This window comes from Somniosus microcephalus, chromosome 21 (assembly GCF_052327205.1).
Source record: "Somniosus microcephalus isolate GS21.2 chromosome 21, FLI_Smic_1.0, whole genome shotgun sequence".
NCBI classification, from domain to species: domain Eukaryota; kingdom Metazoa; phylum Chordata; class Chondrichthyes; order Squaliformes; family Somniosidae; genus Somniosus; species Somniosus microcephalus.
In genome coordinates this window covers 63,586,100-63,613,983 of record NC_141007.1, presented here as the reverse complement: position 1 = coordinate 63,613,983, position 27,884 = coordinate 63,586,100, and the positions used below count along the sequence as shown (strand labels likewise).

The 27,884-nt window shown below is 46.2% G+C and overlaps 1 protein-coding gene across 1 annotated transcript in view; it reads right to left on the bottom strand.

The window, feature by feature from the left end:
- The window catches only part of LOC147102876 (dynein axonemal heavy chain 17-like), a 908,504-nt gene that overhangs the window by 611,269 nt on the left and 269,351 nt on the right, over positions 1-27,884 (bottom strand). The window contains exon 25 of the mRNA XM_085963770.1: positions 11,792-12,014. Within this exon, the coding sequence (XP_085819896.1) occupies positions 11,792-12,014 (223 nt within the window). The remainder of the gene's footprint in view (positions 1-11,791; positions 12,015-27,884) is intronic.

Genomic DNA, 27,884 nt, shown 5'->3' with positions numbered 1-27,884 from the left:
GGAATTGGACACAGGATCAGCCCTAACTGTCATGAATCGACGAGACTATGAGCGGCTATTCTCACACATACCCTTGAAGGACACGTCCATTGTATTGAAGACATACGCGGGGCAAAAAGTCTACCCCAGAGGAAAAATAAGGGTGCCAGTTGAATACAACGGCAAGGAAACACAGAAACTGTATCTATATATACTACCAGATGGAGGACCACCATTATTGGGACGTGAATGGATCCGAAAAATACAATTGGATTGGCATTCCATTCAGGCGCTAACTGTGACTGATAAAAAGGATGATGACGTCACACCTGGACGACTGTCAAAAATTCTAACTGACGTGAAAGAGGTGTTCCAACAAGGACTTGGGACTCTAAAAGGAGTAACGGCAACGATAAAAATCGAAGATAACGCAAACCCAAAATATTTTAAGGCCTTACGCGATCCGCCCAGCCGTTGAAGCAGAGCTGGAGAGTCTGGAGCGTTCGGGTGTGCTGTCCAAGGTGGACCGGAGCGAGTGGGCCACACCCATCGTTCCTGTAATGAAGAAATCATTGAGCAGCACGCCTGGGGAACCGAAGAAGGTTCGCATTTGTGGGGACTTCAAGGTAACTATGAACCCAGTCCTGCACACAGTACAATATCCACTTCCACGGATAGAAGATATTTTCGCCTCACTATCTGGAGGGAAACGCTTTACAAAGATTGATCTGGCCCAAGCGTATCTACAAATGGAGGTGGAAGAAGCGTCTAGGAAATTCCTCACGATAAACACTCACAAAGGCCTTTACCAGTACAATTGACTGGTATTCGGGGTAGCATCAGCCCCGGCTATTTGGCAGAGGGCGATGGAACAAGTCCTGCAAGGGATCCCGGGGACCCAGTGTTATTTGGACGACATCCTGGTTACGGGCGAAAATGACAGTGAACACCTTGCCAACCTGGAGCAGGTGCTCACGAGATTACAGGAATATGGGCTACGAGCCAACCGCCCCAAATGCGAGTTCTTCAGAAGACAAATCTCGTATTGTGGCCACATGATTGATGAGGAAGGGTTGCATAAGTCGCCGGACAAGATTGAGGCTGTAGTCAAGGCTCCAGCACCGGAAAATGTGTCGCAACTGAGGTCGTTCCTCGGGTTGGTGAACTACTACCATAAGTTCTTGCCGAATTTATCTACAATTCTGCACCCACTGAACTCCCTACTGCAAACTGGAGTAACATGGAAATGGAGTGATGAGTATAAGCGTGCCTTTCAGAAATGTAAATGCCAAATCACTTCAAAAGAAGTATTGGCCCACTACAATCCAACACTACCGATTCGGTTAGCATGTGATGCGTCTCCCTACGGCATCGGAGCGGTGCTGTCACACAAATTCCCTGATGGTTCAGAGAGGCCAATAGCCTTTGCGTCGCGCTCGTTAACCTCAGCCGAGCGTAACTACGCCCAGATTGACAGGGAGGCCCTCAGCCTGGTGTGGGGTGTGAAGAAGTTCAATCACTATCTGCACGGGCAGAAATTCACCCTGCTGACTGATCATCAGCCCCTGGTCTCCATTTTTAACCCAAAGAAGGGCGTTCCGGTGATGACGGCGCAACGGCTGCAAAGATGGTCACTTTTTCTAGGGGCACATCAGTACGACATAGAGTACAAGGGTACGAAACAGCATGGAAACGCTGATGGGCTGTTGCGCCTACCGTTGCCTACGGTAGAGGAAGCACCTGCAGTGGACCCTGTTGAGATATTCCATGCGACCATAGTCGAATGTCTACCTGTTACAAACTCAAGTATAGAGAAGGAAACCTGAAATGACCCGACACTCTCTCGGGTCTATGATTTGACGGTGAAGGGATGGCCAGCACATGGCGACTCACTGTTGCCAGCATTCTCGCCAAGGAGAGAACAGCTGTCAGTGTGCCGGGGGACCTTGATGTGTGGATCCCGAGTGGTAATTCCACCCAAGTTGAGAGATAGAATGCTCAATGAGCTTCACGAGGGTCATCTGGGAGGGGTAAAAATTAAGAGCCTAGCCAGGGCGTTTGTGTGGTGGGCGGGATTCGATAAAGAAATCGAGGATATGACCAAGAGATGCACAGGATGCCAGAAGGTCCAAAACGCTCCACCACAGGCCCCGCTACATGCATGGGAGTAGCCCTCATCTCCATGGCAACGGGTACACATTGATTTTGCTGGTCCATTTATGGACTCAATGTTCCTAATCGCTGTGGACGCCCATTCGAAATGGCCAGAGGTCATCAAAATGTCCTCCACCACCACGGAGAAAACTATTGCAATCCTACGGACCATCTTCGCCAGGAATGGCTTGCCAGAACAGATTTGCTCCGACAATGGACCACAGTTTGTGTCCGAGGATTTCCGGAGGTTTTTGAGGAATAATGGGGTAAAGCATTACACATCTGCCCCATATCATCCAGCCACAAATGGATTGGCTGAGAGGTTTGTTCAGACCTTTAAAAAGGCCATAAAGGCAATGCATAATGACGACATACCACTACAACACAAGGTGGATAATTTCTTGTTTGCTTACCGGAATGCGACACATGCAGTCACCAACCAAGCTCCAGCCATAATGTTCTTCAACCGAAGGCTAAGATGTCACCTGGATTTGCTCAAACTAAACATAAGACGAGATGTTGAGGATAAGCAATTCCAGCACATAAATGAGAAGCCAACCAGGAGCTTCAAGATAGGGCAACCAGTCTTGGCCCGCGACTACCGAACAGAAAAATGGCAGCCAGGAGCGATATGCACACAGCAGGGACCACTAATGTACACAGTGGACGTTGGAGAGAGCATCGTGAGACGCCATGCTGACCAGGTTCTAGAGTCACAGGAACAAGCCAAACCCATACCACGAGCAGGTGCACCTGGTAATCAACCCGAAGTACAGATTGCGTCTACCTCAGAAACAGTGGTATTGGAAGCTGACGAACCAACCAATGACAATGAGCCAGAATCAACTCCGCCGCAAGAACAGGATACTCGAGAAAGGCGCTATCCAGTCAGGATCAGGAAGCCTCCTCAAAGACTGAACTTATAAATGATTATTTCAGTTGATGTATATGGTACAGAGAAAATTGTAATTGTAATTAGTTATTATTTAGTTGTTAAATGAATGTTATGTACTGTTTATCTAAAAGGGGAGGAATTGTTGTGTATGTGCCTTTAAGAGAAGAACTGATTCTATACTGCAGTACCGGCAGTGACCACCCCTGTATATAAAGCCATAGCAGGCTTCTGTATTTCAGTCTTGAATTACTCTCTGTTCAGTAAATACCTGTTTTATTGTTCTCCTGCAGTCTGAGTCTTATTGATCCTCAGACACGACATCTTGCACATCCCCTATTTTAACCTTTCAGCTGCCTAGGCCCTAAGCGATGGAATTCCCTCTCTAAACCTCACCGTATCTTTACCTCTCTCTCTTCCTTTAAGATGCACCTTAAAACCTGCCTTTTTCGACCAGGCTTTTAGTCATCTGTCCTAATATCTCCTCATGTGGCTCGGTGTCAAATTTTGTTTGATAATGCTCCTGTGAAGTGCCTTGGGACGTTTTAGTACATTAAAGGCGCTATATAAATGCAAGTTGTCCAGGCAGCTGGAAGCATGGTTGCCAATGGTGGAGCGACTAAAATAGGGAATGCCCAAGAGGCCAAAATTGGAGGAGCGCAGAGACCTTGATGTTCTAAATACATCTATGTTATTTGCCTCAACCACTCCATGTGGTAGCCAGTTCCACATTCTCACCATTCTCTGAGTAAAGATGTTTCTCCTGAATTCCTTACTGGATTTATTAGTGGCTATCTTATACTTATGGTCCTTAGTTTTGAACTCCCTACAAGCGGAAACATCTTCTCTACATCGTTTTAAAGACCTCTAACAGGTCGCCTCTGAGTCTTCACTTTTCTAGAGAAAGGAGCCCCAGCCTATTCAGTCCTTCCTGATAATTGTACAGTCTCAGTTCTGGTATAATTCTTGTAAATCTTTTTTGCACTTTCCAGTACTTCTTTATTTTTTTTGTAATATGGAGACCAGAACTGTACACAGTACTCTGGTCTTACCAAGGTTCTATATAAGTTTAATATATCTTCTCTGCTTTTGAAGATGGTCCCCAGCAATCGGGAAAGATCGGGTGGGGGGGGGTGTTGTATCCGTGTGTTAATGGAGACACGGAATGCAGGAGTTGGTTTAACAGGTGTTTACTGAACAAAGTCTGGAGGTGAACTAAAAGATACAAGACGCTATACAGGCTTATATACCCGAGTGGTCACTACCGGTATTACAGTACGCAGGGGCTCTTAAAGGTACATACACTACAATTCCTCCCCTTTTAGATAATTAGTACATAACATTTTAAATAATCATTAATTAACATGTTTACAAGAACAATAATCTACACATTTGCTGCAGTTAATCAATTATAAGTCAGTCTCTCTGGAGGCTTCCTGACTCGGTCCGGATAACGCCACGGTGGTGTAGTAGTTTTCGGTGGTGTAGTAGGTTCTTTTGGCAAGGTCGATTCGGCTTGAATGCCAGTGTCGGGTTCATCTGGTTCCAGTATCACCGGATCGGAGGTAGATACTATGGGTATCTCTGCTTCATCATTAGGCGTATAGAGTTGTGGTGTAGGTTGTCCCTTTTCGGATGACTCTATGATCTGGTCAGCATGGCACCTTATTATGCTTTCACCAATGTCCACGGTATACATCAGCGGTCCTAGTCGTGTGCAAATAGTTCCAGGCTGCCATTTCTCGGTACGGTAGTCCCGGGCCAAAACTTGTTGACCTATCTGGAAGGTTCTAGTTGGCCTTTCATTCATGCCTTGAAATTGCCGGTTCTCTACGTCCCTTCTGATGTTTGGCTTGATCAAATCCAGCCGGCATCTTAGTCTTCTATTGAAAAACATCATGGCGGGAGTTTGGTCTGTAACCACATGTGTTGCATTCCTGTACGCAAACAAGAAGTTATCTACCTTATGGTGTAGATTTATGTCTTCATTACCCATGGCCTTTATGGCCTTCTTGAAGGTCTGTACAAACCTTTCAGCTAATCCATTGGTGGCGGGATGGTATGGGGCGGACGTGTAGTGCTTAACCCCATTGTTTTTTAAGAACTTCCTGAATTCTTCGGACACAAATTGCGGTCCATTATCAGAACAGATCTGTTCAGGCAGCCCATTCCTGGCAAATATAGTCCTTAATACTGTGATGGTTTTTTCCGTGGTGGTGGAGGACATCTTTATTACCTCCGGCCACTTGGAGTGTGCATCAACCGCGATTAAGAACATTGAGTCCATAAATGGACCAGCAAAGTCGATGTGTACCCTTTGCCATGGAGATGAGGGCCACTCCCATGGATGTAGAGGGGCTTGTGGTGGGGCGTTTTGGACCTTCTGGCATCCTAGACAGCTCTTGGTCATTTCTTCGATGTCTCCATCGATACCTGGCCACCACACAAACGCTCTGGCTAGGTTCTTCATTTTCACTCCACCCAGATGCCCCTCGTGAAGCTCCTTTAGCACTTTATCCTGAAGTTTGGGTGGAATCACCACTCTGGATCCACACATCAAGGTTCCTCGGCACACTGACAGCTGTTCTCTTCTTTGCGAGAATGCTGGCAACAGTGGTTCGCCATGTGCTGGCCATCCCTTCACCGTTAAATCGTAGACTCGTGAGAGAGTCGGGTCATTTCTCGTTTCCTTTTCAATGGTAGAATTTGTTACTGGTAGACATTCCACTATGGTTGAGTGGAACATCTCCACTGGGTCCACTGTAGGTGCCTCTTCTACCGTTGGCAACGGTAGGCGCGATAAACCGTCAGCATTCCCATGCTGTTTTGATCCTTTGTATTTTATGTCATATTGGTGTGCCCCTAGGAAAAGGGACCACCTCTGTAGCCTTTGCGCTGTCATAATGGGAACGCCCTTTTTAGGGGTGAATATGGTGACGAGGGGTTGATGGTCAGTCAACAAGGTAAATTTTTGTCCGTGTAGGTAATGGTTGAATTTCTTCACTCCCCATACCAGGCTGAGTGCTTCCCTGTCGATCTGGGCATAGTTACGCTCAGCTGAGTTCAATGAGCGTGACGCAAAAGCTATCGGCCGTTCCGAGCCATCAGGGAATCTATGCGATAATACCGCTCCTACGCCGTAAGGGGATGCATCGCACGCCAGTCTGATTGGCAGTGATGGGTTGTAATGAGCCAACACTTCCTTGGATGTGATCAAGCCTTTGCATTTATGGAAGGCATGTTTACAGTCTGCGCTCCATTTCCAAATTACTCCCATTTGTAGCAGTGCGTTAAGAGGGTGCAGAACAGTTGACAAGTTCAGTAAAAATTTATGATAGTAATTTATCAATCCCAGGAACGACCTTAATTGTGAGACATTTTCAGGTGCTGGGGCTTTTATGGCCGCTTCAATTTTTTCAGGTGACTTCTTCGTTAATTATATGGCCACAATATATTTGTTTCTGGAAAAATTCGCACTTGGGGCGATTTGCTCGTAGGCCCCGTTCTCTCAGCCTAGTGAGCACCTGCTCCAAATTGGCAAGGTGCTCGTTGTCATTTTCTCCTGTTACAAGGATGTCGTCTAGGTAGCATTGAGTCCCCGGAATCCCTTGCAGGACTTGCTCCATAGCTCTTTGCCAGATAGCTGGAGCGGATGCTACTCTGAAAACCAGTCGATTGTACTGGTACAGGCCTTTGTGTGTGTTTATCGTGAGATACTTTTTAGAGGCCTCTTCAACCTCCATCTGTAGATATGCCTGTGCCAAGTCAATTTTGGTGAAACGTTTCCCTCCGGATAGTGAGGCGAAAATATCTTCTATCCTCGGAAGAGGATACTGTACAGTGTGAAGGACCAGGTTTACAGTCACCTTGAAGTCCCCACAGATGCGAATTTTTCTCTGTTCTTCAGATTTATCATTATTCAACGTTTTCTTCATGACCGGGACGATGGGTGTTGCCCACTCGCTCCAATCTACCTTGGATAACACGCCTGCCTTTTCCAAATTCTCCAGCTCTGCCTCGACTGCTGGACGAATTGCGTATGGCACCGGTCTTGCCTTAAAAAACTTGGGAATTGCCGCATCTTCCACTTTTATTGAGGCGGTGACGCCTTTTAAGGTTCCTAGTTCCTGTTGAAACACTTCTTTGGCGTTGGCCAAGATGTCTTTTAATCGTTCAGGTATGACATCATCATTATTTTTTTTCTTACTGGTCACCGTCAGTGCCTGAATGGAGTGCCAGTCTAAACGTATCTTCTTGATCCATTCACGTCCCAACAGCGGTGGACCACCATCTTGCAGAACGTATAAATACAACTTCTGTATTTCCTTGCCGTTGTATACAACAGGCACCCTTATTTTCCCTCTGGGGTATACTTTCTGCCCCCTATATGTCTTCAAGATAATGGATGTGTCTTTCAAAGGTATATGCGGAAATAGCCGCTCGTAATCCCGTCGACTTATGACGGTCAGAGCTGATCCTGTATCTAGCTCCATTTTAACTGGGGACCCCGCTATCGTGAGGGTAACCCAAATGGTCTGGTAATCTTCTTTGGCAATTACATTATGTAATTTGAGACAGCTTAGTCTCTTGTTTCCGGAGTCGCTATCACTCTTCTGGTCTTCGGAGCTACTGTCCGTCATCATTTGTACCTTTCTGTACTTTTCCTTATTGATTTTTTTTCTGTCAGTGCATTTTTTGTTTCCAGATCGGCATACACATGCAATGTGTCCCATCTTTCCGCATTGCCTGCATGCTTTGTCCTTGAACCAGCAGTCCCTCTGGTCATGGGTGGATCTGCCGCAGCGATAACATCTCTCGAAACCCCGTGTCATTTCATGGGTGCCGAAGTCCTGTGGCTTTTGCTGTATCTCTGCAGCTCCTCTTGCTGCTGCTTCGTATGATACAGCCACACTGAAAGCCTTGTCCAGTGTCAAATCTTTCTCAGAAAGTAGCCTTTTCTGTGTTCCTTCACTTAGGAGACCGCAGACGAATTTGTCTCGTAGAGAATCTGCCAGTCCTGCCCCGAATTGGCAGTGCTTTGACAGCTTTCTTAATTCGGTGAGGTAATCAGCGTTACTTTCATTCTTGTGCTGATTCCTCCTGAAGAATTTGAATCGTTCCGCTATCAGCAGCGGTGTTGGGTTTACGTGCTCCTGTAGGGTATCAACAATCTCCTTAAAATTCTTGTCCATCAGTTTGGCTGGAGTGATTAAGTTTCGTAACAGCCCGTATGTCCTTGCGCCCATCAGATTTAGAAGTACCGATGCCTTTTTTATCATCCTCTACTTCATTCGCTGTGCAATATACCTCCACTCTTTCCACATATGTGGTCCAATCCTCTACATCACTATCGAAAGCAGTAATATTGCCAGTCTTAGGCATCCTGAAAATTAAAAATGGCGCCTCCCGCGCTTTCCTTTCTTCCCTGCTGAGAAAAAATGGCACCTCCCGCCCTTTCCCGCCGCTGACAACGCTGTTCTCCGCGGTTTTTATTTACACAGATATTTTTAATAGTTGGAGACTCGTTCCCACCGGACTCTCTGGGACTTTTCCCTCCCTCTGCTTGGTCCGAACGCCGACCTGCTTTGCAGTGCCGGCCGTCTCCAGAGTGCTTCACCCTCCGTCTCTGTTTGCCTCCGCCTTCCGACTCGCTGCTCGGCCCCACTGCAGAGCCACCCGATTGAGCCCCAGCCCGCCGCCCAGGAAGGGTTAGTGCAGTGCCTGCCACCAGCCCGGCTAGCTGGTGAAACCACAGTTGTTTTTTTTTTCTTCGACCTTCGTCTGAGGAATCGACCTCCTTGAGGTGCTGCCGAATTGCAGGTAAGTCCGTTTCCAATTCGTCGCCACTGTTGTATCCGTGTGTTAATGGAGACACGGAATGCAGGAGTTGGTTTAACAGGTGTTTACTGAACAAAGTCTGGAGGTGAACTAAAAGATACAAGACGCTATACAGGCTTATATACCTGAGTGGTCACTACCGGTATTACAGTACACAGGGGCTCTTAAAGGTACATACACTACAGGGGGGGGGGGCGTGGTTGGTGCCTGGCAATCGGGAAGGAGGGAAAGGTTAGGGCTTGGCGGGGAGAGTTGAACCCACCAATCAGGAAGGAGGGAAAGATCGGAGCTTGGTGGTGGAGGGGTTCAGAGCCTGGCAATCGAGAGGGAGGGAAACATTGGGGCTTGGGGTGGGGGGGTGGGGTCAGCTGATTGCAGGGCAGATGACTCGAGTTCAAGGGTTGGAGGAGTCTGCTGATCGCGACAGCAAGGAAAGGGCGTGATCGGCAGAAGCTTTGCTTATAGGGGCCATGGGGAGCACTCCTGCTGCTCCTGGCTCACATCGAGTGCTCTAATCATTTAGCTTCTTGAGCCGGCTGCTCTCATCTCCATTTCGCCGCTAGGTTTCCTGAGCCCTGTGAAACCCAGCCAATTGCACTGTGGGAAGCTGATTAAAATATTATAATGAAGTGTCCCGCCTCTACAAGACAGGACACAGGCATGCCACGCAACCCACCGCTGTAAAAATGGCGGCAGGTGCCTACATGGCAGGTTGTGGTTGTGGTACGTGATTTATTATTTTTTAACCTCCCCGCCCCGCCTATTAACTCTGTTTCTCTCACTACAGATGCTCCCTGACCTGCATTTCTAGTATTCTGTTTTTATTTATAATATTACTATTTGATTTCCCTTGCCATTGCACAACATTTTATAAGGGGAGGACCATTTTATGATGTAATATACAATGGCCCGGATTTTGCGGTCAGCAGTGAAGGGACGGTGCTTGCTGCTGACCTCGAAAAACCTGCCCACAAAGATTTGGCGGGCCTAGAGCGTAGATTTCCTCTTTTCTAATGTCAGTTTTAATTTGGCGCCTTCGACAGGGGATCTGTGGCGTCCAGCAAGGCAGCAGGCGATCAGCCAATCAGATTGAAGAATTCACAGATAGCAAAGCAGGAAGTAAAAAGCCAGGAATATAAATCACATTTAATCATTGTGCAGAAAGCGAAATAAAGATTGGGACATATACATGGGTTTAAGGGAGAAACGAATATCAGAACAAACACGCCTTAAAAAAGAATAAATAATTTTTATTTTATTAAAAATCTGCAATGTTTAAATGTTCTTCTGAGGGAATGAGACTCCACACTTGTAAAATTAGTTTTTCAGGGCCAGAGTTGTTGTTCAGCAGTAAGTATGACTTAGTACGCCGTTAAAAGCTCCATTATTCCTGATTGAATAAGGCTTAACATTTTCATTGGATTTTACAGCGAGAATAGTGTGTAAATAGTTGAAGTTCATGACTAATCAGTGATTTCTAATGTTTCCATCTACAAAGACTGCAACAGCGCACCCTGTTGAGGAGCAGGTTATCACTGACAACAATTTCCAAATTTTTGCGTTTAACTGCACGTGTGCGGACGCCGGAAGTTGCTTTCAGTTTTATACAGTAATAACGGCAAGCACTAACAGCCTTGTCATTATTACTACGCAAATTCCAGGCCAATGTATTATTCTGTAGCTAAGGCGAAGCTGATTACTGTTAGATCCGTGATTCTGAGAGTATGATGTTTTTCAATAACCACACGGATGCTGTAACTTAACAATCAACAGGTATTTACTGGAGTAGTGTAGTCTCAAGACTGGGGTACAGAGGCATGCTCAAGGCTTATATACAGGTGTGGTCACTGCCGGTACTACAGTATACAGGAGCTGTAAAAGTAGTTCTCTTAAAGGTACATACACTACAATTACTTTAACGTTACAAAGTCTAATTGATGTTAGGGAAACATTGGTTGAATCCATTCAAATGTTGGCGAGTACTTTTAACCTAACCCACCTGGGGGGAAACTGACAGAATTGGGTCAGGCGCCCGTTTTACACCCTGACCGTTTTTACTTTCCACAATGGAAATTAATATCAAACAGAGTGTAAAACAGGCACCCAATCGGATCCCGTCAGTTTCCCAGTAGGTGGGTTAGGTTGAAATTATCCTCTTATTTGCGAATCAGGCTCGAGATCAGCACACTGGCCTTATGCATAGGTCAGTTAAGAGCCTGCAGTTCATTGTCATTGACATTTCTTTTTCCTACAGTTTTTCTATACCTTCCAAATGACTGCCTTTGTTTCATTCTACTTTTCTTTTTAAGTGTCACACAGAATTAGTATTAATGTGTGACATCTGACATGTGAAATGTATCTAAGTGTGAGGGGCACAAAGGCTTTGCATACAGAATTTTTTTTATAAAATAAAAATATACACACAAAATAGAGGTGAGATGTCTATTTTCTGTTAATCAATTGCACTTGGATAAAGGCATTTTCTGAAGTTTTTATGTTCACTCTTCTGAATCACATCACACCTCATAGCCTACATTACTTGATGGTTTGTCCTCTTAATTAATTAATTAATCTGTCACTCCTATATTGTATGCTATTTTAAAAGGTCCAGATTGCAATATATCTGTTCTGCTGCTTAACTGCACATAATGAAATCCCTTAAATAAAATGTGAAAAGGCCTTTAAATAACAGTAAACATCAGCAATCCCCAACATGAAAAAATATCAGTAACATCTTTAAAATGGGTTGATATTTTATATATTCCAAGGGGTGAACTCTTGCAGTTGAAACATCTTTCAAAGAATATCAGGAGGATTTATTTTTAACTTAACGTATTAGTAGATAATGAAATTGTTACTCGCACCATGGAATTCATTTTTGAACCAATGACAAAAGGTATACATATATAAAAAAGGTTTATTTCTTACATGTAGTTGCGTGTGAACTTCCTCTGGCATCTCTACATCATAGGTCTTCAGCAGTTCAATGGTTTGCTTCAAAGGTTCAAACATATTATCTGTGGTCACCTGTCTCTCTTTTACTTTTTTCAGATATCCCATAACTTGTATAAGGCTCTTCAAATCCCCTTCTTTCACTGTTTTTGATAGTTCAGCATTTGTCTCCTTGATGAAAGCCTCCAAAGTATTCAAACTAGAAAACCAAATACACAACGCCTCAAATTAGTTTTGTTATTGGAACAGTGCTCACTGTAGATAATACAAATTAACTACTAAATTACAAACGGAAGCACGTTTCCAGGGAAAGTAATTGGGCAAGAAATTTCTGCAATAGCAATGGAAAAGTAAGAAAAAAAATGAAAAAGAACAAGCAGAAGAACAGGACATTGTAAACCAGTTGTGTTTGGGAATTGCTGTATTGGTCCTTTTGAAGTTAATGAATGAATGGCAAGGTAGGTGTGCGAAATGTACTAACATTTTTGACCCATGAAGTATAAAACCAGCGGCCCCATCCATCATGGTAAGAAACAGTGGTACACCCAGTGGGTATGCCATTGCACTGCTTTCTCCCTCTTCTGAGTGTCAAACAGCTTTGCCAAGACAGATAAAAAGAATAAAAACCTCTAGGAACAATTCACTACCTGCTGGAGTGAGACGCCACAACATCACTGGTCCCTTTATGGGCCTCCAATGTTGAGTGTCATGTGAGGACCATAAATCATACCATTGCCAGGGTTCTCTATGATATTAATTCTCAGCCTAAAATGGCTGCACCAGGAATTATTCATAATAATGTTGTAAATCCAGCAATTTCACAATTGCCATGAAGTTCAATGGGGAGCCTAACATTGAGAACAAACTTTTATTGGTGTTGGTAAAGCAAAGGACAGAATGGAGCAAATCATCCAGAAATTTGCAGAGGATCAGAACCCAACTGTGCAACCTGCTGAATTTTTTACGAATTAATAATGACATTAGATGTTAATGCACGAATTCCCAACAATTTCTGACCCATGATTGTTGAAATATAACTGCAACATTCAATTCATTGGATCTTGTTTCTCACAAGTATTTTCTGTTATATTATTAACTAGCTGAAGTGCCCGGCGGTGCCGAGGCTTTTTCGAGGGCATGTTGTTGTTGGAAGAGAGAGCGCGACTGGGGGGGAAGAGAGAGAGCGACTGGGGGGTAGAGAGAGAGCGACTGGGGGGTAGAGAGAGAGGGCGGGGGGGGGGAAGGGAGGGCGGGGGTGGAAGGGAGGGCGGGGGGGGGAAGGGAGGGCGGGCAGGGGAGGGCGGGCGGGGGGGAAGGGGGGGGAGGGAGGGGGAGGGGGGAAGGGGAAGGGTCCCCGAGCCCCCTGATCCCCGTCCCCCCAAACTCCCGAGCCCCCTGGTTGGCCCCCCCGAGACTCGCCCCCCCCCCCCTCCGAGGCTCGCCCCCCCCCACCCCAGAGGCTCACCCCCCCCCCCACCAACCAAGCACCGAACTCCGGAGGCGCGATCTTCCGAGCTGGCTTCAAGATTGCGGCTGTGCGAGGCGGCCGGCGGGCCCGGTTGCCAGGGTAACTCTTGACGCTCACCAAGCCCCGCCCCCCGGCTGAGCCAGAGAGAGAGACGCCACGTCTCAGCTGCTCCTGCTGCGCGCACACCCTTTAGTAAGGTAGCGGCACTGGGCTGAGGCCCGCCGCTCCAGCCTTCGAGTGGGGCCGGGAGGTGCCTAGCTCGGGCGTGGGTGCGGAGGAGAGGCCGAGGCTTCGAGGCCTACCTGGAAAAACAGGGAAAGGTAGGAAAATTAATGAGATTAGATAAGTTAATGACTTTCTAAATCATTTTTTTTTAAAACAGTATGTGTTTTAAAAGCAACGTTTTTTTTAAAGACGCAGAAAGCGGGAAAAAGAAAGGAAAAGTTTGGAATCAAGATGGCGGCGACTCACCTCGGTTCAGAACAATAAGGCCCGCCCACACACGCACCGATTGGCCCGGCGGCACACGCCAGCAACCCGGCGTACGATTGGTCGAGCTCGAGGTCACTCTGTCGCTAATGAGCGGATAATGAGATGCTAATGAGCGGAATGTTGAAGGTTTTTCAGATACCGCGGGCGCGATTTTAGCCCGGCCGAAACGTTAATACGCTTAAAACCGTCTCGGAAGCGTAAGCTTTCTTTGGAGGTAACGCGCGCGTAGGTACGCCCTGTAACTTTCGAGCGCATAGCCCGCCAGACGCACACGCGATGACAGACAGACAGACAGAAGGACAGATGTACCGATTTATATATATAGATAGATGCTTTGTTAATGCAAAAACAATTAACCATTGTTTGCCTTCTAAGGGGCATCCTCCACAAATCTTAATACCATGAATAACATTACCACAATACACTCTGGAGCGAAATTTCTACCCATGATTGACTGTAGTGTGGGGTCAGCTTATTTAAATACCCCTGAGCTATTCGTAGCCTAACTCCTGTGTCATGCATTGGGCTGGGTGAGAGCTACTGGCGTAGCCTCTAAATAACAAGAAATGGCTGAAGATTTCAATGGAAGACTGGGGGAGCAGCAGGTAAGTAGTGAACCTTATGCATGACTAAGTCAGGTAGTTGCAATAGATGGCTCATGTGAGATTTTTGGGGACTTTTGAAAAATGTCTTTGACTAGCAGAGGCACCCAAAGATAGGAAAAGGGCATTAGAAGGAGGCAGAAAAGAAGAGCACAAACTTTTAATGAGGCTGACCTTCAGACACTCATAGAAAAGTAAACAGAATAAATTAGACCAAAAATAGGACCAGACAAAAAGTATGCCTGTGTGCTAAAAAATTGACCTACAGATTGAAATCGCACGATGTGGTAGCAACTTCTCTTTAGACAGAGAAGGCCATATCAGGGACACCCAACACGAAAAGAAGGTTGTGTTTTACCAATTTGATTGAATTTTTGAGGAAGTCACCAGGTTACTGGATGAAGGTAACCTAGTAGGCACTGTCTACCTGGACATTCAGAAATTTTTTGATAAGAGGCTTCTGTACAAGATAGAATCTTCAGAAATTAGTGGTAATCTGCTGCAGTCGATAAGAATTGGCTGAACGCCCATAGACAGAAAGTGGTTGTCAATAGATTTGGATCTGTTTGGAGACCATTACCAGTGGTGTTCCACAGGAATTAGTGTTAGGTCCTTTGCTATTTACTATTTTCATCAATGATCTAGATATAGATGTTAGGGAAATGATTTAAGTTTGCGGCCGGTACCAAGATATGTGCAAAAGTTAGGACTATAGAGGATGTTCAACTACTACAAGCAGATCTAGATTCGCTGGGGGATTGGGTCCAGGTTTGGCAAATAATGTTTAACTTAGAAAAGTGTACTGTTTGCATGTGGGCAGGTTAAATGCTAAACATAAAGCCAGCGGTGAAAGAATGGGTGTTTTAGTGCATCAATCTCTAAAAGTTCATGACCAATGCTGAGAAGGTAGAACTAAAGTGAACAGGAATTCTAGGGTGTATTCACAGGACAATTCAGCATAAAACAAAGCATAAGCAAAATAATACAGATTCTGGAAATCTGAAACAAAAACAGAAAATGCTGGAAAACACTCAGCAGGTCAGGAATCATCTGTGGAGAGAGAAACAGAATTGATGTTTCAGGTCGATGACCTTTCATCAAAAAGAGCATACTAATTTGACTTTGTAAAAGATCTTGGTTATGCTTCACTGAGAATACTATGGAGGGTATTAAGGCTTTGGAAGAGTGCAGAGGAAGACCACAAGATTAATTGCCAGTTAACTAGACAGGCTCAACGAGCTGGGTCTATATACATTGAGGTTTATAAAACAATGAAGGGACTAGATTGTGTTTGTGTAGACCAATTATTTCAATTGAATAGGTTGTGGAGGACCAGGGGTCATGCTTACAATTTATGTAGGGGCAGAACTAGGTTGGATGTTAGGCACTTCTTTTCCCAGAAAATAGTGGACCTGTGGAACAGGATGCTGGCTCGTGTCATGAATGGTAATTTACTGTCTTCCTTCAAATGAAAGCTGGGCCCATTTCTGACTGGGATGAAGATCACCTCGTATAAGAGGTAGGTATTTTGTAACATAAGTCAGGGCTAATGTGATCTCTTGGACTAGTTTCAATCATGTAAGGGAGTCAGCGACCAATTTTCCAGCTTTTCCCCACTAATTTGACCTGGATCTTTATCTGACTTTGGTTTGGTTGGGGAATGCATGTATTGTGATGGAAAAGGCATCATAACTGTGTAAAACAGGCTGGATGGACCAGTAGGTCTTTTCCTGTCAGTCATTTTTGTATGTTCATATAAGATGCAGCAAAGGAGAAAAAAACTGTTTCACATGCCATGTGGAGTGAATAGCACTATGCCACCTCTTTTATCCCGAGAACTGCATAACTGTGCCAGAAAAAAAATCAATGGCCTGACGAGCGCAGACAAAGTAACAGACCAGCTACTCTCTCTTTCCTTCCCCGGGTACCATGGCCACTAGCACACTGTTCACCCTCTAAAATGATTAGCTGTACAAGTCATCCTTCATACTGCACTGTGGTTCAGGAATTCCTTAACTATGTTACGTACAAGTTATGTTGCAACTCCCTTAACATGAACCCCTATCTTCAATTTAAAGAATACTATCAGCTGATCTATAACCTCAGCAGTCTGATGCCACAAAGGATACATCCCTCACATGCTAGCTTTCATCTAATGCAATTAATCTTGTAACAGCTTGTTTAGAATGCGAGTGAAAGACAGGGGCTGGAGAGGGTATACCAGTCACTGGAAAGCTGACCCCTTATGAGGAACAAACCTTAGAGCTGGTGGGAAGACAATCCATTCAAGCTGTAGGAGATGGTGAGATTGAGAATTGAATAGATAGCAGCTTAACTTGCTTTATAGGTCTCCTGTAATCTGCTCTTGCACAGATCAGTGGGAGTGCTGTGTCACAGCCCCAGATCAATTGCAGGTCTCAATGGGGGTGCCACATATTGCCCTCTCTCAGAATGGCAGCGGCCAGAATTTTCTGGGGGGGGGGGGGGGTCAGTGGGTGGGATCGGTAGTGGATCAGGTGGGAAAGTGTTTTTTTTTGGCAGCGGGTCAGGACCCCACTGTCAACCCGCCGCCACGCGCGTTTCCCAATGTCGGGTCTGTCAGCGTTGAGCAGACCCGACAGGCAGTGGCGGGGGACCCAATTAAACTCATTATAATGTCATTAACAGATCATTAACAGGCTTTTTTAACTTACCTTTTCACTTTAACTTCATGGCCACGGGAATCACGCTGTTCGGGGACCACGACTGTCAACTTGAGGCAGGAGTTCAGTGGCTATTGCTCCAGCTGATTACTTGGCAGCTTCAAATGTACAGTAAAACTTCCCACCTATAGATCATCACCTGCCTCAGCCACAAACTGTTTCTCAGTCAATTTCCAGCACAGATTCTGCAGGCTTTCCACTTTCCACTCTCTATCCACTCTTACCTCATTGGAAGAACTCTTTCATCTCTACTTCACTTGCCATCTATTCCATCAACATGGGTGCCCTTTATACGGTCTCACATTGGTCCTCAGAATCCGACCACAATCAGCCCCAACACCAGCAGCACCAGGCCCACCAGCAGCACCAACAACACCAACCTTCTCCGCAATCAACTGATGCTGCACAGGACAGAGGGTATCAGCATCCGAGCACATTGCTGCCTGGGAGGCGAAGGATGGCCTCACCATGGCCAGATTTACTTCACTTGACGTTGTACACCCTGGCTGCCACATGATATGCCAGGTTGGCACCACCCAATACCAACACCATAAAACATCCCTACAATGTGGGGTTTCCCTATCTGCATTGTGGGGTTTCTGTGATTCTGTGAATGTCCAAGCCATTCCTTTCATGCTCACCACCATTGTAGGTGTACCGTTATGTCTCACCATTCACTGCAACTCACTAAGCCACTTCCAAAGGTGCACATAAATCTGTCCAAGAACGCAAAGTGTTGAAAATAAAACTTTCCATGTTTAACAGCACATTAACAGAAACTTTACATGAACTTTGGATAAAACACCCAAGTGGCTACCCTTGTGTGTTGTTAGTTGGTATGATTGCACTAGGATGAGGGTGAATGTGAGGGGTGGCTTGTGAGATGGGAATGTGATAATGTAGATAGAGAGAGAAGGATGGGTGGAGGTGCAAGGTAAGTTGGTGTGAGTAAGGATATGCAGGGGTAGGGTAGGGAAGGCAGAGTGATGGGGATGTGATGAGATGCACAGCAGGATGAAGGTGAGTGTGGCTTTGTACTAACATTTCGTGATCGAATAAGATAATTGAAAGGTTTGCGCCACTGCACCCAGGTCCTCCTGATGACATCCCTGCTTGTGCCCTCCTGTGCAATGTGCAACCAGGCTGTTTAGGTCTCCTGGGGAGGTCTCTTCCACCCATGAGAAGAGAAGAGGACCTCCTTACGTGCTCTAACTCCCTCCAGAGTCATAGGAGAACCTGGGTGCAGCCCTGCTCCGCTGTGCAGTCATTGTCAGGTGATTGCAGCACTTCAATGCTGCAGAACACTGACAGCACAAATGCCAAAATAAAGTTGGCCCTTTAAGGAAACCGGCTGATGACGTGTCACCACACCCGCCTCCTCTAATTAGTCCGGCAAATACGCTGGGTGGGCTTAACCAGTCCTGTCAATGGAAAGTCATTTTTGACAGCGGGATGGAGCCAGTAGCGGGGTCGGGACCCACCACTGACGTTGCTCGCCCCGGACCCGCCGAGGTTAGCAAAATCCTGGCCAGCATGTCTGTTCCCTCACCACCCCCTCAACAAATGCCTGCCCTGCTTCCAGAAAGCCAACTAGAACAGACTGCTCTGGCAGCAGCTGAGATTCTGCAGTTTGAGGGTGGTTCCTCTTGCATCAGAGCTCCTATATGAGTATTTCAAGCACCCTCATCTAGGCATCAGCAGCTGACCACCTCAGATGCTGAAGCTACTGAGGGTGTATGTTATAGGAGCAGTAGTTTAGCAAAAAGGACATTTAAGAAAGGTACTATGGGCTAACACCTGGGTTATAATTTTGTTTCATTTAGTTTGTACAAGCAATTAAAATGCAATAAAGTTTGGAATTATTAATTTGTCTGCAGTCTTTCTGCAATATCAGTTGTCATGGATATCAATGTCAATCTGTTGTTAGAAGTAATTTATTGCAAGATGAAACAAGTCCAAGGAACTATAAACCAGTTAGCTTAATATAGGAAAGATAATGGAATCTTTACTCAAAGATGTAATATAATCCAAAAATATAACAAAGAATAGTCAGCATGGATTTCAAAAGGGTCATGCTTGATCAACCTTATTAAATTCTTTGAAGTAGTAGAACGAGTAGACAAGAGTAATGTAGTAGATGCAATATATTTGGATTTTCAAAAGGCTTTCGATAAGGTACCGCATAGTAGACTCATGACTAATCTCAGAGTACGTGGGGTCAGGGGACAAGGAGCAGAGTGGCTACAAAACAGAAAACAGAGAGTAGGGGTTAAAGGTAGTTACTCAGACTGGCAAAAGGTGGGCAGTGGTGTTCCACAAGGATCAGTGATGGGACCACTGTTGTTCACAATTTACATAAATGATCTGGACTGGGGAATCGGAAGAAAAATTTCAAAATTTGCAGATGATTGTGGGGTATAATTAACACTGAGGAGAACTGTGACAAAATACAACTGGATATTAATAAACTTGCAGAATGGGCGTGCAATTGGCAAATTAATTTCAATACAGATAAATGTGAGATGGTAGGAAGAATAAGGAGGCCACACAAGGTCATAAAAAAGGCAAACCAAGCACTGGGGATCATTTCTAAAAGGATAGAATTGATAAGCAGAGATATTGGCTGGAATTTTCTGGAGGAAGGCGGGTTGGGGGCGGGGTGGGGCTTCGATACTGTCGGGAAACCCGGGAGGCCAGGTTTCCCGCAGGCCCTGCCGACTTTAACAGCAGGGCCTGATTTGCACGTGAGACCTTGGTTTCTCACCCACAGCCAACCAGATTGAGAGGCTGGTTGGCTGCGGGCGGGTAGGCCTTCGACGGGACAGAGGCGGGTGGGAGGGTTCGAGTGAGGGCCGGGCCATTAAAAGGATCAGGGAGGGTGGGGAAGAGAGGACCGGGGATCGGGGGCTGGGCAGAGGATCAGGGAGAGGGGGGTGAGAGAGAACCGGGGATCAGGGGCCGGAGAAAGGACTAGGGAGAGAGATGATCGGGGGGGGGGGGGGGGAAAAAAAATCGGCCAGCAATCGGGGAACAGGCGAGGGAAAGGAGGATCGGGGCCGGCCACCGGAGGATCGTGGTTGGCCTCAGCATCATCATTGGGGGGGGGCAGGCCTGGGGTGGGGGGCAGTGGGAGGACTGGGTGACAGAGCTGCCCCATTGCCTCTTAGGTGCAGTCTGCTTACACATGTCTCCTCTGTACGGTCCTCATATGACATGTGCTGCCTGTATATTCCATGAGGGAGGGGGTAATATCTGGTTGGCTACATGCATCTTAAAGATTGCCTAACTCTCCTCTGCTTCATCCTGTGCTGGTCCTCTTTCTCCATGATAATAGCATTAAAGTATATGCTCATATAGGATTCCGTACTTGTTTCTGAGACGCCCTAACTATAGGTATGGAACGGGGGGCAGGCGGGGTGAAAATCTGCTGGTGGAAGCAGTGAGAAGCAAATCTAGATCTGTGTGGGCAGAATGTCAAAAATTCACTGCAAAAATATTTTCTAATTGCAGAAATCTCTACTGAAGCGCTCCAAACTCTTCAGCCTCAGAAACTCCTCCCTTCTACCTATCTCAGCTGATCCTGGCAACAGCAGCTCCTTCTAAGTCTCAATCTATTAGAAGTGTAAAAGCAGGAAACTTGGAGCTGCACGGTCAGTGGCCCTCATGATTATAATATATGGTAAACGAGTGCACTCGGGACTTGGTGGGCGGATCGCAGGAATTGTCAAAAAGCAAGAGGGAACTCGGGAGAGCAATTTTGTGGCGGGAAAGCAAATGAAACAGTTTTTGCTTGATTTACTGGCCGCAAAAAATTTGTTCTGCTTATGCAGCAGAAATACAGCAAAAACGGCGAAGAAATTCATCCCCAATGTATGTTGTTAAAAAAGAGCTGGATCAGTTCCTTCTTAACACAGCATAAACCTGCCCCTGATTTGGCAATAATTGACAATCTCACTCAAAGGCTAAAAGGGATGATTTGTGTAAAAAATGGAGATTGCCACCATAGATGGAGTACAGTGTTGAGGTTAGAGCAGAATAGAAAGTGCTTTACTCTGCATCTACTGGCACTGTAATTCATCTGGGAATAGCTGACGTTGACACTGGATGCCTGAAATGTGATTGCATTCCACTTTTTAATGCTAAAAAAACTCAAAAATCTGTTTAGGAACAGGTCAAGGGCTGGATTTTGTCATTGGGGGCGGGTCAGGTGGGTGTCGGGTCCTGCCCCCGCCTCCGATGTGAGGCGGGGAAATTGAGCAATTTTGCCCTAATTGGGCACTTGATTTCCAGCGTGTGGGAACCACTGGCCCAATGAATCAGGTGGTCCTGATACTCGCCTCTGTTTACGTCATCTATGCAGCTGCATTTAAGGCCTACAAGCAGCCTTGGTTCATTTTCTGCCTTACAACTTTTTGCTGAGACTTCTGAGGGATTAGTGGTGCAAACATGGCAAACTCAAGACCCAAGTGTGCAGCCCGTTTTGATGAGGACTCCCTCCAAGCTCTGATGGAGAGAGTAAGAGCTCATAAGGAAGTGCTGTTTCCTTCTTCTGGGAGGAAAAAACCTCCCCAGCAGACCAAAGCTGTGTGGCTGCAAGTGGCACAGGAGGTCAGTGCCATCTCAATGTGCAGCAGAACCTGGCTGCAGTGCAGAAAGAGGTTTCGTGACCTTCTCCGCACAGGAAAAGTGAGTATTACATCACCATTCCTCTCAATCTGCTCCCCATCGCCTCTCATCACCAGCACTCTTCATTGCCAACCTCCTCCTCCACATCCCACTTGACCCTTACATCCCTGCACCCATAAACATTCCCTCTCTCTGCATGTTCACATTCACTTAACTATTCGACTATGCAGCCCTCACACTCCATATCACTGTTATGCTATAACAACAACTTACAACATACAGGGAGGGCCCTTAGTCTTGGGACCTCACTCCATCTTTGTGTCCTTCTAAGCATCTATGCTATGGATTCTCTACACTCACTCCTTCATTCTCACTCAAACTCCACTTGTGTCCCTCATTGCAGGAAAAGAGAACCCACAATAAGGAAAGGGCGAAGACAGGAGGAGGGCCACCCTCAATAGCCCAGCTCACTAGTGCAGAGAAGGCAGCCCTGGGGATCGTGGGAGTTGAGGAGGATTCGCAAGTGGGGGGACGGACAGACGGGCGCATCACAGCAAGCTGGTGACAGAATAGTTTAACATCTCTCTCATTAACATTGCATGAGTGACTCATAATGATTCTGATGCTCTAACAGATTGACTTATGATAATCTGCACAATTCAATGTGCATGGAACCTTTACCTCACATCTCTAACACTTTCCTTTACTCCCCCAGAGGACCATCGACAGTCCCCGTCTCCACTGTCCCAGAGAAACAGCCTGAACTTCACGACTCCTCAGAGGAAGCTGCAACCTCGGAGGGTGCAGCGTCAGCAGAATTCAGCGCACCCAGCACCAGGGCAGACACTCACACCTCAGTGGGACCTTCGCAAGATAGAGTAGTGTTGTCACCTGGTGTATCACAGCTCACAAGTGAGCATCAGCAGATGGTGGAGACAGGGACAGCAGTGGAGAGTTCTCATCGGAGGGCGCAGGACTCTGCCAGCTCGGCTCAGCTGCATGTCGACCCTGTGCCTCTGGGTCCATCCAGAAGGAGAGCGGTGCTGGAACTCCAGGATCAGGTGCAGGAGTCTCTGGCAGGTTTTGTCTCCAGGGTCACTGCGAGTGTGGAACAAATGGAGGAGTCCATCACGAACATGAGCAGAGCCTTTGTGGAGGCATTGGTGCATGAACACATCACGACAGAAAGGATGGCAACCTCCGTGGAAAGGAAGGCTACAGTAGAGGAGAGGATGGCTACGGCCATGGAGGAGCTAAGTCGCCAGAGTGTTGAAAACATGGTCATTGTTCAGAATAGACTGGCATCTCTTCAAGAGCGATGGTCAGCTATTGAGCATAGAAACCAGACCTTCATGGAAGTCCTCTGGAGTAGGACTTACATAAGAACATAAGAAATAGGAGCAGGAGTAGGCCAATCGGCCCCTCGAGCCTGCTCCGCCATTCAATAAGATCATGGCTGATCTGATCCTAACTGCCAATCCACTATCTCAGAACCATCTCCTGCATCTAACAGAATTAGACACATGAAATAGGAGCAGGATATGGCTACACGGCCCCTGGGCCCGCTCCGCTACCCACAGGGCCATGACCGATCCGAACCTAGACTCATGTCCAAATTCCTGCCCGCTCCACGTAACCCTTAATTCCCTTTACTTCTAGGAAACTGTCTATTTCTGTTTTAAATTTATGTAATGATGTAGCTTCTACAGCTTTTTGGGGCAGCATATTCCATGGACCTACCACCCTCTGAGTGAAGTAGTTCCTCCTCATCTCAGTTTTGAAAGAGCAGCCCCTTATTCTAAGACTATGCCCCCTAGTTCTAGTTTCACCCATCATCGGGAACATCTTCCCTGCATCCACCCGATCCAACCCCTTCACAATCTTATATGTTTCAATAAGATCGCCTCTCATTCTTCTGAACTCCAATGAGTAGAGTCCCAATCTACTCAACCTCTCCTCATATGTCCATCCCCTCATCCCCGGGATTAACCGAGTGAACCTTCTTTGTACTGACTCGAGAGCAAGTATGTCCTTTCTTAAGTATGGACAGCAAAACTGTACGCAGTATTCCAGGTGCGGTCTCACCAATACCTTGTACAACTGAAGCAATACCTCCCTATTTTTATATTCTATCCCCCTAGCAATGAAAGCCAACATTCCATTGGCCTTCTTAATCACTTGCTGCACCTGCATACTAACCTTTTGAGTTTCGTGCACCAGGACCCCCAGATCCCTTTGTACTTCAGTACTTTCCAGTTTCTTGCCATTAAGATAATAACTTGCTCTACGATTTTTCCTGCCAAAGTGCATAACCTCACACTTTCCAGTATTGTATTCCATCTGCCAAATCTCTGCCCACTTACTTAGCCTGTCTATGTCCCCTTGAAGGTTTTTTATGTCCTCCTCACTCACTACTTTCCCCCCCATCTTAGTATCATCTGCAAACTTTGATATGTTACACTCGGTCCCCTCCTCCAAATCGTTAATATAGATTGTAAAGAGTTGGGGACCCAGCACTGACCCCTGCGGAACACCACTAGTTACTGATTGCCAGTCTGAGAATGAACCATTTATCCCAACTCTCTGCCTTCTGTTAGATAGCCAATCCTCTATCCATGCCAGAATATTACCCCAATCCTGTGATTTTTTATCTTAAGCAATAATCTTTTGTGTGGCACCTTGTCAAATGCCTTTTGGAAGTCTAAATACACTACGTCCACTGGTTCCCCTTTATCCACCCTATATGTTACTTCCTCAAAGAACTCCAGCAAATTTGTCAAACATGACTTCCCCTTCATAAAACCATGCTGACTTTGTCCTATTAAATTATGATTATCCAAATGTCCTGTTACTGTCTCCTTAATAATGGACTCCAAAATTTTACCTACCACAGATGTTAGGCTAACCGGTCTATAGTTTCCAGCCTTCTGTCTACTGCCCTTTTTAAATAAGGGTGTTACATTAGCAGTTTTCCAGTCTGCCGGGACCATTGCCGAGTCCAGGGAGTTTTGGAAAATTATTACCAATGCATCCACAATCCCTACTGCCACTTCCCTCAAGACCCTAGGATGTAAGCCATCAGGTCCAGGTGATTTATCTGCCTTGAGTCCCATTATTTTACCGAGTACCACTTCCTTAGTGATTTTGATCGTGTTTAGCTCCTCCCCCCCTTTAGCCCCCTGTTTGTCCAGTGTTGGGATATTCTTAGTGTCTTCTACTGTAAAGACTGATATAAAATATTCATTCAGTGTTTTTGCCATCTCCATATTTCCCACCATTAATTTCCCAGTCTCATCCTCTAAGGGACCAACATTTACTTTAGCCACCCTTTTTCTTTTTATATAACTATAAAAACTCTTACTATCTGTTTTTATATTTTTTGCTAATTTACTTTCATAATCTATCTTCCCTTTCTTAATCAATCTTTTTGTTATTTATTGCTGTCTTTTAAAGTTTTCCCAATCCTCTATCCTCCCACTAGATTTGGCTACCTTAAATGCCCTTGTTTTTAGTCGAATACTATCCTTAATTTCTTTACTTAGCCACGGATGGCTGTCTTTTCTTTTACACCCTTTTCTTCTCAGTGGAATATATATTTTTTGGAAGTTGTAAAATAACTCCTTAAATGTACACCACTGATCATGTATCGTCTTACCCGTTAATCTATTTTCCCAATCCACTCTACTCAATTCCGCTCTCATACCTTCATAGTCTCCTTTATTCAAGCTTAGCACGCTTGTTTGAGATCCAACCTTCTCACCCTCTAATTGAATATGGAATTCAACCATGTTATGGTCACTCATTCCAAGGGGATCCTTTACTAGGACATTTAATCCTGTCTCGTTACACAGGTTGCCTGCCCCCTGGTCAGTTCAGTTACATACTGCTCAAGAAACCCATCCCTAATACGCTCAATGAACTCATCCTCAAGGCAGCCCTGCCCAATTTGATTTGTCCAATTAATATGATAGTTAAAATCCCCCATAATTATAGATGTTCCCTTATTACAAGCCTCAACTATTTCCTGATTGATACTCCGTCCAACAGAGTTGCCACAGTTCGGAGGCCTATAGACTACGCCCACTAGTGTTTTTTTCCCCTTATTATTCCTTACCTCCACCCAAACTGTTTCATTGTCCTGATCTTTTGACCCAATATCATTTCTCTGTATTACAGTGATTCCTTCCTTTATTAACATAGCCACCCCACCTCCCCTTCCTTCCTGCCTGTCCTTCCTGATCGTTAAATAACCTGGTATGTTTAATTCCCAGGCATTGTCACCCTGCAGCCATGTTTCTGTAATGGCCACAAGATCATACCCATATGTAGTTATTTGTGCCATTAACTCATCTATTTTGTTACGAATGCTACGTGCATTCAGATAGAGAACTTTCAAAGATGTTTTGTGACACTTATTTCCTGCTTTTGCCCTTTTTATTACTTTACCTTTTACTCCATACCTTCTGCCCCTTCCAGACATGCTCTGGTTTTTAATTTCCCCACTGCTACCTAAGTCTATGACCTTCTCTGTTGTCATTTGTATTATTTGCTCTCTAGCCTCCATGCAATTTTCCCAAATACGTGGTTTCTGATCCCATCTCCGTCCCGCCTCCAAGAGGCAGGATAGGCCCTTAAGGCCCTTAACAACCACTAAATTGCCTCTATAATCCCATTTTGAGGGGCTTTCCGATTTTAACACGTTTCCCACGTGATTCACGTCTCCTCTGAAACACGACAGTGAAACCTGGCGGGAGCACAATTGGATTGCTGACTATCAGCTGCAGCTCCACCATTAAATAGGAGATTTGATCAGTCATCATTTGCAGATGGCAGGACTTTGTTGTCTCAGGTCTGGGGGAACTTTTAGTAGGCATAACCATAGCTGTGGAAGTTTGGAGCCTGACACCCATCTCCAGTGTGACCTCCTGGGAAATCCCTCTCGCCACCTTGACTGAGCGCTTCCTCAACTGAGGCATTTACCAGAAGCATGGGAACCATTATTTCCTTTCCTCCTGGACATCAGATGAGGACGAAGACCAGCCGCGGCAGCAGCAGAACCATGAACAACAGCAGCACCAACAGCAGCGGCAACAACAGGAGCGCCAAGCTGCTGCTCACCCACCTGAAGCTGCACAGGTCAGAAGGCGCCAGCCCATGGAAGCCCGTCGGCGCAGGAGGCACCCCCCAAACAGGGTCTACAGACAGAGGATCAGCTACCTCAACATGAGTGAGCAGCAGTGCCAAAGGCGGCTCCGACATTCGCGAGAGGAAGTGGGTGACATCTGCGCAATGGTTCAGCAAGACCTGGAGACCAGAGGAGCAAGTGGACACCCCTTACCATTGACCGTCAAAGTCACCACGGCACTCAACTTTTTTGCTTCAGGCTCATTCCAGGGATCAGCAGCAGACATCAGCGGCATCTCCCTGGCGGCCGCACACACTTGCATCACGCAGGTAACCGATGCCCTCTTTGCCATCGCGCACAATCACATCCATTTCTCCAAGGATCAAGCAAGTGTTACGGTGTGTGCGGTTGCATTAGCTAATCTGGCAGGCTTTCCAAGGGTGCAGGGCGTCGTTGACTGCACACGTGGCCCTTAAGGCACCCCATCGTAATCCAGCTATTTTTGTCAACCGCAAGGGCTTCCACTCCCTCAACGTGCAGCTGGTGTGTGACCACAAGAAGGAAATTTTGCATGTTTGTGCCAAGTACCCTGGCAGTTGCCATGACTCCTTCATACTGCGCCAGTCTAGTGTGCCTCCGCTCTTCAGTCCGCCAGACCAACTTAACAGATGGCTACTTGGAGACAAGGGCTATCCCCTGAAGACGTGGCTAATGACGCCGTTGAGGAGCCCATCCAACGAAGCTGAGGAGAGCTACAACTACAGCCACATTTCCACCAGATCCATAATCGAGCAAACCATTGGCATGCTGAAGATGGGCTTCAGATGCCTGGATAGATCAGGTGGAGCCCTGCAGTACTCAGCAGCCAGGGTCTCCAGAATCGTCGTGGTTTGCTGTGCACTTCACAACATGGCACAGCGTCGTGGCTTGCAGATTCCTGAGGACCAAGTGGCTCCTCACAGATCCTCCTCAGATGAGGAGGAGGAGGAGGAGGAGGAGGAGGAGAGCGAAAACGAACATCTTGCAGAGGCCCATCAACCAGCAGCAGCAGTAC